Genomic DNA, 11,832 nt, shown 5'->3' with positions numbered 1-11,832 from the left:
TTAAACCACATATTGACATTCACGCACTGATAGTGTAAAGACCTCAATATCTCACTCTCACCAGCAGTCGGGTCACTCAGACAAAAACTTAACAGAGAAATGCTGGAGCAAACAGAAGTTATAAACCAAAGGAACCTAACAGACATCTACAGAACATTTCATTCAAACACAAACGAATATATCTTTTTTTTTCTGCATCTCATAGAACTTTCTCCAAAATTGACTACATACTTGTACACAATGTAAGTCTCACTAACTATAAGAAAATTGAAATAGCACCCTGCATCATACCCAGTCACCAGGGATGAAAGCTGGATATTAGTAACACCAACAGAAGGCTGACAAACTCATGGGAACTGTAAACCTCACTACTGAATGAAAAATGGGTCAAGACAGAGGTAAAGAAATTCAGACTTCATAGAATTGGATGACAATGAATACACAGCATAACCAAGTTTATAGGACACAATGATGGCAGTTGTAAACGACGAATTCATAGCACTAAGTACCTATATTTAAAAGAAAATGGAGATTTAATATGTGGAGAGATTTCAGTAACTTCACAGTATTACTGAAATCTCTAGAACAAAAAGAAGCAGTCATACCCAAAGGAGTAAATGACAAGAAATAACCGAACTGGAGACTAAAATTAATAGAATAGAAACAAAAAAAAAGAAAAAAAGTTTGGTTCATTAAGAAAATCAATAAGAGCAACAAACCCTTATCCAACTGAATTAAAATGTAGAGAAAGAATATCTAAATTAATAAAATTAAAATGAAAAGGAGACATAACGACACTGAGGAAATCATTAGGTCATACTTCACAAACCTGTACTCCACAACATTGGAAATTTAAAGAAATAAAAATTTTTTTAGATACATATCACTTACTAAAGCTAAATCAACATCAGACAATCAGTTTAAGCAGGCTTATAACCCCTCGTGTTATTGAGGATGTGGATTTAGGGGAACACTTGTCCATTGCTTGTGGGAGTGCAAACTTTTATAGCCACTATGGGCATCAGTGTGGTGGTTCCTCAGGAAAGTGGGACTTGATTACCCTCAAGATCCAGCTATATCATTCTTGAGCATATACTCAAAGAATGCTCCAGCCTACCACAGTGATACTGTCTCAGCCATGTTTGTTGCTGCTTTATTCATGATGTCCAGAAACTGGAAACAACCTTGATGTCCTTCAACAGAAGAAAGAATAAAGAAAATTGGTACATTTTCATAAGGGAGTATTACTGAGATGTTAAAAATAATGAAATTCTCTGGTAAATGGGTGGAACTAGAAAAAAAATCATCCTAAGTAAGGTAACCCAGACACAGAAAGATAAACATGATATGTGCTAATTTACATGTGTATATTAGCTCTTAAGTCAGTGATAGCCAAGTTACTATTGTAGAAACACAGAGGTTAGGTATAGAGTACGGGATGGGCTGGGATACAGATAGATATTGTTAGAAAGAGAAAATAGAATAGATAGTTATGGATGAATGAGGGGGCTGGAAAAAGAGTATCTAGTGGGGAGAGAGAGTAGGACCAGGGAGGAAGTATGGGGAGAGACAGTTAAAATTAAGGACCATTTGAGGGGTAGTGTGGAAACTTAATACAATAGAAGATTCCTAAAATATATACATATATGAAATTGATCTAAATGAAATCACCAAGTAGTGTTAATCCTACCAGGCAAGAATAAGACCACTACACACAATTTTGAGTTAAATTTGAAGCAAGCTTGATTTTTGTTGGGGTGTACCCAAGAACTGGCTAGTAAGTGTCTCCTAAATCAGGTTAAAGAGAACAGTCCATTACTTGGGCCCCTTTTAAGGAGTAAAATCATGATTAGTTGCAAAGCAGGATTCCAGAAGAGATACAAAAGAACAATTAAGAAGTACAGAAAACTCTCAAAAAAATCAAAAAACACAATGTGGTCACCTTCTGATTATGGAAGATCAGGGAGGGTTAGGGTGTTCTCAAAAACAAGTCAAGGTCATGGACTGGGACAGGTCAGATTCCAGGACACAGCCTTAAAAACAGTAACTCAGCTCTTACAGTAAATGGAAACATTTTAAACAATATACAGCATAATGGCTCCTGCCTTCAAAATGGAGTCAGGCATGTTCCTCAAATGGGGAGACAGATCCCTAACTGGACATCTCTTGTCACTAAATGAAGCTTCCAGTACCAGGGCTGGGTTGTATCTAACTGAGTTGTTAGCTAAATGTTTCCCATGGGAATCCCCAAGCAGCCCAGGCTGTTGCCAAGTCTATAGATTGTTCTCCACAAACTGACAGCAAGGCCCCTACTCAACTCACTGAATATGAAGAAGTCAAGCTGGTGCAGACACAGAGCCTTCACCCCTAAATTCTAGAGTCATTAATACAGTAAGGTACTCTGCACACTACCAAGCATAAACACCAACCCAACCACAAACTCTTTATCTACAATGCTGTTTGTCCTGTCTCTATGGTGGCACGAAGCTTGTCGGAATAACCAACAAATAATCTGATTTGACTTAAGGCCCACTCCCCAAGTTGGAAACCACACCTGACACTACTTGGATGACCTTGAACCTGACACTAGATAGCTCAGGGACCTAGGGTAAAACCAAATACTACTGTTCTCAACAAACAAACAAAGACAAAAGTAAAAGGTAGCAATAAAATGACTCCTAATGACATTCTGTTATGCTCATAAATCAATGCCTTGCTCAATCATCATCACATCCTCCTGCAGCAGATTCCTGAGTGTTCCAATGAGTGGGTCTCTGATTCTTGTACCTTCCCTTGGACTCTGTTCTTTCCATTTGTATTGTTCAATTCTGATGCATTATTTTTTATTTATCTTATATTATAATCCCTTAGATGCCTGTTTATGTTATAACAAGGGACAGAAAGGGAATGGATCTATACAGGAGTGAAAGGGGGAGAAGGAGTAGAAAAAAGTGAAACTATAATCAAGTTATATTATGGGAAGGAAAAATCTATTATCAATAGAAGGAAGAAAGAAAGAGAAGCAAAGAGAAAAAGAGAAAGAGGGAGGGAAGGAGGGAGAGAGGAAGAGAGGGAGAGAGAAGCTAAAGTTCATCTCCTGTATAAGCTAACATACTAAGCTAATATAGCAGTAAAGTTCCAAAAGTCATTAGAAAACGTCCAACAATAATTTATTTATAATGAGAAATAAGATTTAAATATTAATTTGGACTGAAGACAAGAAACAGAAGTCAATATTTGCAGAAAAAAGTGTGACAATGTCAAACACATGCATACAGATTGCAAATAGAGCAATCTTAAAACCTTAGAATAGTGTACTGTCTTCACTGTTAAGCATAGAATAACTGCTGTATGAAGAAGAAGAAGAAGAAGAAGAAGAAGAAGAAGAAGGAGGAGGAGGAGGAGGAGGAGGAGGAGGAGGAGGAGGAGGAGGAGGAGGAGGAGGAGGAGGAGAAGGAGAAGGAGGAGAAGGAGGAGAAGGAGGAGAAGGAGGAGAAGGAGAAGGAGAAGGAGAGCGGGAGGAGGAGGAGGAGAAAGAGGAGGAGGACAAGGACGGGAGGAGGACGAGGACAAGGACGAGGAGGGGAGGAGGGGAGTAGGTGGAGGAAGAGCAGGAGGATTAACAGCAGCAGCAGCAGCTTCATTCATAGACACCATGTTTGTGGTCTTTTTTCCATAAGATTCTAGGCAGAGACTAGACAAGGCTGGAAACTAGTTCATCTACAGACAGGAGCAGGAAGCTCCCAGCAGCTTCCTCCCAATACCCTTTTACCATTGTCCACATCTCAAGGGTCGAAATTTCATTTCCAGGGCTTGGTGGAAGAAAGGAGGAAGAGCAGTTTTCATATGCTTTCTGATATTATTCTTAATAATAAATACATTTATATTTTAATTATAAAAGTTTATTGTATCATTGCTAATTCCTTTAATTTTTCCTACCACATTTTCCCTTTTTTTCATATTTTCATATTCTTTCCCCTCTCTCAATTTTTCCCAGGTCTTCTCCATCTCCCTACCCAATAAACTTCTCTCTCTCTCTCTCTCTCTCTCTCTCTCTCTCTCTCTCTCTCAACAAACAAATCCAAAGCAAAAATAAAAGCACATAACTGAGGTCCGCCCAGAGGTGAGAGGTCTTGGAACAGGAAACTTATCCAGTAGCATGACCCCTGGCCTTCGGAATTCCCAGAGTCAAATCTCCCTTCACCCCACTGCTTTGTTGATTCACTAGCAAATGTTGGGGCTTAATGAAGGTGACCAAGAGATGTTAGGGATTTTCTAGGCCTCTGGAGATTCATTTCTGGAGACTAAGGGTGAAAAGAAATGACTGAGTATACGACACCTCAGTGGTGCTATAGACTCTTGTTTGTGATGTAAGAAAGTCAACCTTGGACAGCTGGGTAGTAAAATAGGTGTATGGTTGGATGTCATGGCACAAATCTTTAATCCCAGCCCTGGGGAAGCAGAGACAGGTAAACCTTGGTGAGTTTAAGGTCAGGCTTGTCTACAAAACAAACTCCACGCCAGCCTAGAGTTCCTATGTCAAAAATTAAAAACAAACCAACAACCCCCTAACCACCACCATGTATGTGTGAGTGATAAATATGTGGGAATTATCTAGCCAGAAGTTCTAGTTAGAGGAGGGGCTGGGGAAGAAGGAGGAAGAGAAGCCCAGAACTGACATGAGGCTGCAACCTGGACCATTGAAGTGCACACGAGTGACTCAAATAGTACAGGACTTCAGTTGTATTCAATGTGCAGATCAATTTATTATGAGTTTTCAGCCTTTGCTACCCACTCCATGTGGGTCTCGCCTGTATCCGGACAAGCTAGTCAGGCACAGCTGGCTTCAACCACCTGTTAGAGGGGCTTCATGCTTCTTTTGATCCATGGCAGGAAGGACACAACCTTAGTGAAGATTCCTGAAGAGATGGTCTGGTTCTTTCCACGGGATAAAACTCCATAAGCTCTGTTGTTACACACGAGGGGTCCCCCAGAGTCGCCCTGTTGGACAGGCCAAGGAAGAACTGAGCCTCCTTCCCCTGACTCTGCCCTCCCTACCTCCTCCTGGGAAGGTTAGCTGTTAGGTCAGGGCCAGAACAGGTTTTTAAACTCCCTCAGTACCACAGCTCCAAGGAGGGCACACTCTTCTTTCTAGCTCAACCCAAGGTTTCCCCCGAAGTCCTTAGGGACACTCAGAAACAATTTATGCTGCTTTGGGATGGCGAATGCTTCCCCATCTTTCTCTCTTGCTGACCCACAGAGGGACTCAAACCTGCTTTTGGGATGTCCCTTCTATGAGCTGATGCTTGAGGGTTTGGCCATTATCATAAATAGCCCTCTCCCAGGTTCCTCTCTCCCTGCATTTTGTCTGTCAAATTCTTGAACAAACCTTGAAAGCAGCCTCTACTTTCTTCGGGTCTCCAGCACAAATCTGCACGGTTTTGCAATAGCGGTGGAAGAGTTTTTTGCATTTCTGGTCATCCTGGATGATCAATACAGCCTCTTGTAGGATTTTAGTTCCTTTGATGTCATGAAAGGACTTTCTCCCCCAGCCAGTCAGGTAGCATACTTTCCCAGCCCTCACCTGGGCATTGGCCCTGGGCAGGGGGAGGGGCCTCACAGCTTTAGTCTTCTTGGCCTTCCTTTCCAGCTGTGGGAGAAGAAGCAGGAGAGAAGAGCTCAGCCAGGAGCCTGCTGGCCTAGGACCCTTTGAAAGAAAGAGTAGGAGGGAGGGAGGGAACAAGATGAGAGCAAAATGGGAGGGGCAAGCCCTGCAGCAAACAGAACACAGGCACCAGGAGTGGTGGTTGAGTAGGGGATGGGAAGAGGTGTGTGGATGGGGTGGCAAGTCTCACCTTTAGGAGCATGATGTCATTGGAGCTATCCTGAGGATTATAGTCTGGGTGTGGGATGGCTTCTGCCACAGGGATGAACTGCCGGGTCTCCTCCTGGATCCTGATGTTGTGGGCTCCTAGAGTGACGTTCATTGAGCTGGAGAGTGCAGATGGGAGATGTGGAGTGAGAGAGGACACAGTGCAGGAGCTGTAAGAGGCTGGGTGGGCAGGGTGGGCAGGGTGGGGCTCTAGCTGAGGGGACTGAGGAGACAGAAGGACCTCAGGGTGTGAACCACTGCTCTTTGTTTTGTGAAGATAGTGGTTCTAGAAGACTTCCTCTGGTTTCTAGAAAACATTATACATTTGCATTAACTCTTTTTTTTTCTTTTTATTTATTTATTTATTAAAGATTTCTGTCTCTTCCCCCCAGCCGCCTCCCCTTTCCCTCTCCCTCCCCCAGTCAAGTCCCCCTCCCTCGTCCGCCCAAAGAGCAATCAGGGTTCCCTGTCCTGTGGGAAGTCCGAGGAGCACCCACCTCCATCCAGGCCTAGTAAGGTGAGCATCCAAACTGCCTAGGCTCCCACAAAACCAATAGGTGCAGTAGGATCAAAAACCCATTGCCATTGTTCTTGAGGTCTCAGTAGTCCTCATTGTCCGCTATGTTCAGCGAGACCGTTTTTAACCCAGGCTTTTTCAGACCCAGGCCAGCTGGCCTTGGTGAGTTCCCGATAGAACATCCCCATTGTCTCAGTGTGTGGGTGCACCCCTCGCGGTCCTGAATTCCTTGCTCGTGCTCTCTCTCCTTCTGCTCCTGATTTGGACCTTGAGTTTGCAGGCAAATGGATGGAAATAGAAAACACTATCCTGAGTGAGGTAAGCCAGACCCAAAAAGAGGAACATGGGATATACTCACTCATATTTGGTTTCTAGCCATAAATAAAGGAAATTGAGCCTATAATTCGGGTTCTTAGAGAAGCTAAATAAGAAGGAGAACCCAAAGAAAAACATATAGGCATCCTCCTGAATATTAACCTTCATCAGGCAATGAAAGGAGACAGAGACAGAGACCCACATTGCATTAACTCTTAATGTGCACTTTCAACCTCGGACACTGCTGTAGTCTGACCAACGTAGCTCCTTTCAACTCAACAGTGCTGTTGCCTCTGGGCTCTCACAGTTTGACCTCAAAGTTTCCCTGTTGTCATCCTGCCATTTTCACAGTCCTGCCCTCTAGTGAGCTCTCAAAGGAGCATCCACAGGTAGAGGATGGAAACTCCTGTTAGGGTCTCAGAAATCGTGGCCTAGCTCCTTCTCCTCACCTTCCCCTGCAGTGAGCAGCTGTCAGCACGAAGTTGTCTTTTACCAGGAAGCCTCCACAGCAATGTCTTTTCCCATCATCATGAAAAGATGTGATATATGCCATGTAGGGGCGGGAGTGGGGCTTGACCTCATGGCCCCCGATGATCTTCTCTGAAAGAAAAGGCTAGAATATGAGGTATCTGAGAACAGCAGATGAGGGACGGAGAGGTGAACAGTGAGTCTACAGCTCCCCAAGACTGTTGTGGACAGAATTCCTTGTACATGGAATGATCTTTGCTGAGTCTGACACCTCAGTGCCCTGTTCTGAGAAGGGGTGGGTAGTACTTGTCCTCCGGCCCCTGCTTTACAAATACATGGAAGGACAAACTTCTTTCTTCATGATGCTAGAGACCAAGGGGATCTTGAGTGGCTCGTGTTAGTCTTTCTTGGTAAATGGGTCGCCGGACGCCTCTCCTGTCTTGATTTCTACCAATTTGTTGCCTTTTATTCCATGCTCTTTAGAGAGGGATTTTCTAAAGTTCTCCTGTTCTGGTGCCCATCATATCCTAGGATCTCAGTAAAAGAATTAGCTGCATGGAAGAATGACTTTTACCTAGCTGGAGGGCGGGTGGCTCAGAGCTCATTGGAATCACAGCCGAGGGGACACCGGAGGATTCCACGGGCACAAAGAGAATAGTTGGTGACTGCAGGAAGAAATGGACGGGCCAATTAAGACAAGACTGCAAATAGAGCAATGAGCAGGCATCCTGTCACCCTGGACCTCTAGACTTAGTAGCCTGAGAGTAGAGATTAATAAATAATGCTAATATTCATCAGCTGGTTGCCTTACATCATTGCTGGCTGATGATTAAACCTGCCCTTGGTCTGGGTTCAGGTAAGGCCAATGATGTATTGTTTAGTAAGCTTACCTTCTCTGCTACTTCTCTCTTTGGGGATGATCCACTCCCCAGGAGACACAAAGAGCAGGGAGAAGCTAGTGCCCACCGTGTCCTCTGAGGACTCCGCCCTTCTTCAGACCTTGTTGACGATCTAGCCAGTGACAAGCTTCAGGTCTGGGTTGGTCTGGGACCTGAGATTGAGGAATCTCCTGGTTCAGTGCAGGAAGTTCCTGACTAGAGCTGGGCTGACACTTCACGGAGGTATTATGGGATGGAATCTCTCGGGGATAGGGGGGTTCACTCACCTGCACCAGCTCCAAGCGACAGAAGAAAGGTCAGGAGAATGAGGGCTGCTGCCATCTTCTTAGGAGGCTGCTCAGGCTGGAGGTCAGAGTGGACAGAGCCCTTGATGGATGAAGGAGCTCACAGGCCTTTTAAACTTGTGCACCTCTGCTCTGATTGGCTTTAGTAGCTAAGGCAGTTTCCTGGCTTGGGTATAAATGACACGGTCACCACATTGACATCCTCTGAGCTAATCCTGGATAAAGACCAGGAAAAGAGGGTGTTAAGGTTGTGGTTGAGGAGGGCCTGAGACCCCAGGAAGTCTACTCTGTCTGAGACAAAACTGTGGCTTTTCTTACCTCTTACATTTTTTTTTCCATTCTGGTAGATCTTTTTTTAATTTCTTTGGTTTTTTCTTTCTCCCTTTTCTTTAAAAAAAAATAATGCTGCACCCAATTTACCACAAAACTGCTATAGCATTATTTATACACAGAAAAAGTTATACAGTACTTATTAAAGCTGATAGTGCACCATATTTGGCGAGGCAGAGTTTCAGTACATCTTCTCATTAACCTCTGAGACTTCTGATCATACTGAGGAACATCTGTTGAAACAGTCTGATGAATTAATCTCCACTCACTCTGACTCTCCTAAACTGCTAGGGTGTCACAGAGAAATCCATAAAGCAAGTGAAACCTAGTGAGCAATGATCGTGTCTACTGTCTTGTATAATTAAGTACACTAACAAATCACATTAGCGTGTATTGGTTACCTGTTCACTTTGTATTGCCGTTCATCTCTCAGGAGCTCAGTAAAATTAGATCAGCACAGGCTTCCCTCCTGAGGACTTCAGTGGATTTCCTACAGTGTTGCTTTGGATCTTTAATAGATAACAAGACCCTTGATTAGTCTTGAGTGGTTGTTTAGTGGACTAGATCCGGGAGTGAGACAGACAGGGATCCAGCTATTGAAGAGGCTGATAATGACTGGAGTGAGCTGAGCATCTGACTTAGGGCATGTGATGGGGAGAGCTGTGTGAGATCATCTCTGGGAGTAGGAACAGGCTGGCCTCACCCTAGGAACAGAGGTGTGTGTGTTTTTGGGTGTGTATGTGTGTGTGTCTGTTGTGTTCATATGCGCATGTGCATGAATGCGTGTGTGTCTGTCTGTCTGCCTGTCTGTCTATGTGTGTGTGTGTGTGTGTGTGTGTGTGTGTGTGTGTGTGTGTGTGTTTAAGCATGCACATCCAGAACAATCCCAGAGCACCCTGGGTCCTGTTTATCTCCACAACTTTAGTTTTTCAGAGATTTTTTTAATTTCCATTTTCATATCTGTATCCATAGAGACTTTCTTGTCCCAGCTGTTAACTGCAGTCCAGATATTAATTGGATCTAAATTAATCATTCAGTCCAGGGTTCGAAACCCTGTGTCATTTTCAGGCCACAATAAGGGACAGATGTTTTGGGATACACATTACTATACTATATTTTATGTGTGTGTGTGTGTGTGTGTGTATGTTATAACAAAAATTGCTAAGTAGTCACTGAGAAGAAACCATGTATAAACCATACATTATCTGCACATAAAGGTAAGCAATAAAATCCTTACAGAATATAATAATATTAATTCTATGGTATCCATGTTAAGGGAATTTTTTTAAGCATGGAACAGGCTCCAATTTTATGACATCGAATAACTAAAGTGAACACAGCTAAGTGGTGGTATTTACTTTAGGGTGATTTCATCCTAGAAAAAGGAGAGCAGTGTTGGCAAACCCTTTAATGCCAGCACTCGGCATACAGAGGCAGACATATCTCTGTGAGTTGAAGGCCAACCTGCTCCACATAGTGAGTTCCAGCATGCACAGGGACACACATAGAAACCCTGTTTCAGGATAGAAAAAATAACAAAAGAAAGAGCAAACAAACAAAAATAGTGAATGAGGACAACACAAACTTTGTGGGCTATTTGATATTGCTTTGGAAAAACAAATTGACTTGTTAAACACAACTAACTTGATGGACAGAGCTCCAATCTCAGTGAATTCCTGAGATGGGGTGAGATATTTTGGTTCTAATTTTACTGTTACCATTTGGAATTATTGAAAAATTAAAATATAAGCATGCCATCAGCCATTATCCTTCTAACTCCTTTCAGGTTGCTCCATCCCATTCAGATTCAAGGCCTATTATTCTTTAATTTCCATTCGCTCTCTTTCTCTCAATACACACAGTGATAAAAATATAAATCCAGCTTACAGAGTCAGTTTATTATTGCTTGAATTCTTATTTATTTAAGGTCTGACAACTTGGGATAGGATAACAATTAAAGGGCTCATCTTTGGGAAAGACTATTTCTCCCTGTCTCAGCACTTTATAGTTTGTGGCTCTTCATATTGGGATGGGGCCCACTGGTATTTCCCCCCAACCACTTTGGAAGATCTACTGGTGTTGTCATTGTTCAGATTCTATTTAAGCAGTCATATTGCTGAATTTCATTGGTTTAGTTCCATCATCATGTCTAGAATATACCTACATCAAGGATTTTAACTATGGATTATGAGTATATGTCTGTGTTCCAGATGGGCCATGGGTATGTGAGCACACGCCCTTGGAGGCCAGAGGAGCTGAGGTTACAGTGTTTATGAGACATTCAACATGGGTGCTCAGAACTGAACTAGGGTCCTCTGCAAGAGCAGTCTCTACCATTAAGATGTCTGAGCCATCTCTCCAGGCCTTCATGCTCATTTCCTGAGACCTGTGACTCACAAGTGCAGATGCTATCAAAAGCTGAGGATGTGAATCCAGTGTGACTGTGAGGGTGAGCTCTTGTCTCTGAGAAGGTCCTGTAAGAGGCCCATGAATGCAGAGAAGGTCCTATGAAAAGCTGATAAATGCTGAGAACGAACATGATTGAAGACATTTTTAGGTTAAAGGGAGGATTGCAGATCTAGGCATTTCTAACTGAAACTCAGCAGGGAACTTTGACAGATAATATATATGCTGATAAATGTGACCTTGTAATTATACCAAATAGTGATATTATTTCTGGAAATCTTGATATCCATTTTCAGATATTCTGTCAAATGCAATAGCAAGGTTATGTCACTGCTTACAAACCAGTATTAAGTTGCATTGAAATGCAATTATTTGCCTTAAATTGAGCTTACCGTAATACTAACTTCTCCTGGAGCACTTAGCCATAAAACATGGCATTGAGAGGTTGGTTTTTCCATTAAAGATGAAATGAACAGTCAAATCCACTAAAAGGTCAATCTGATATTGAGTTTTCATTCCCAAATTCTGGCACAAACACTGTTTACAACATTGTAAGTAACCTAATAATGTTTTGGTAATGTCCAGAGAATGGCCACCTTACTTCTTTTTTTATTTATTTATTTATATATTCATTTATTTATTTATTAAAGATTTCTATCTCTTCCCCACCACCGCATCCTCTTCCCCTCCCCCTCCCCCAGTCAAGTCCCCCTCCCTCGTCAGCCCAAACAGCAATCAGGG

General features: G+C 42.7%; 1 protein-coding gene across 2 annotated transcripts; it reads right to left on the bottom strand.

The window, feature by feature from the left end:
• Nucleotides 1-4,752: 4,752 nt before the first annotated feature.
• On the bottom strand, nt 4,753-8,467 carry LOC126492604 (granzyme F-like). 2 transcript variants are annotated; one of them, XM_050129129.1, is made up of 5 exons: nt 8,338-8,467; nt 7,154-7,304; nt 5,856-5,991; nt 5,390-5,650; nt 4,753-5,001 (listed from the first exon to the last, which is right to left on the bottom strand). In XM_050129129.1, exons 1-5 carry the CDS (start codon nt 8,390-8,392, stop codon nt 4,858-4,860), a joined length of 747 nt encoding a protein of 248 aa, XP_049985086.1. In that variant the 5' UTR covers nt 8,393-8,467; the 3' UTR covers nt 4,753-4,857. The 2 variants fall into 2 exon arrangements, with proteins under 2 accessions (XP_049985086.1, XP_049985087.1); XM_050129130.1 differs by lacking the exon at nt 8,338-8,467 and adding an exon at nt 7,747-7,864.
• Nucleotides 8,468-11,832: the final 3,365 nt, after the last annotated feature.

Source organism: Alexandromys fortis, unplaced genomic scaffold (assembly GCF_014885135.2).
Source record: "Alexandromys fortis isolate MF-2015 unplaced genomic scaffold, M_Fortis_MF-2015_v1.1 scaffold_308, whole genome shotgun sequence".
Lineage (NCBI taxonomy): Eukaryota > Metazoa > Chordata > Mammalia > Rodentia > Cricetidae > Alexandromys > Alexandromys fortis.
Note: the sequence above shows the minus strand (reverse complement) of the source record. Positions and strands in the feature narration are given on the sequence as shown.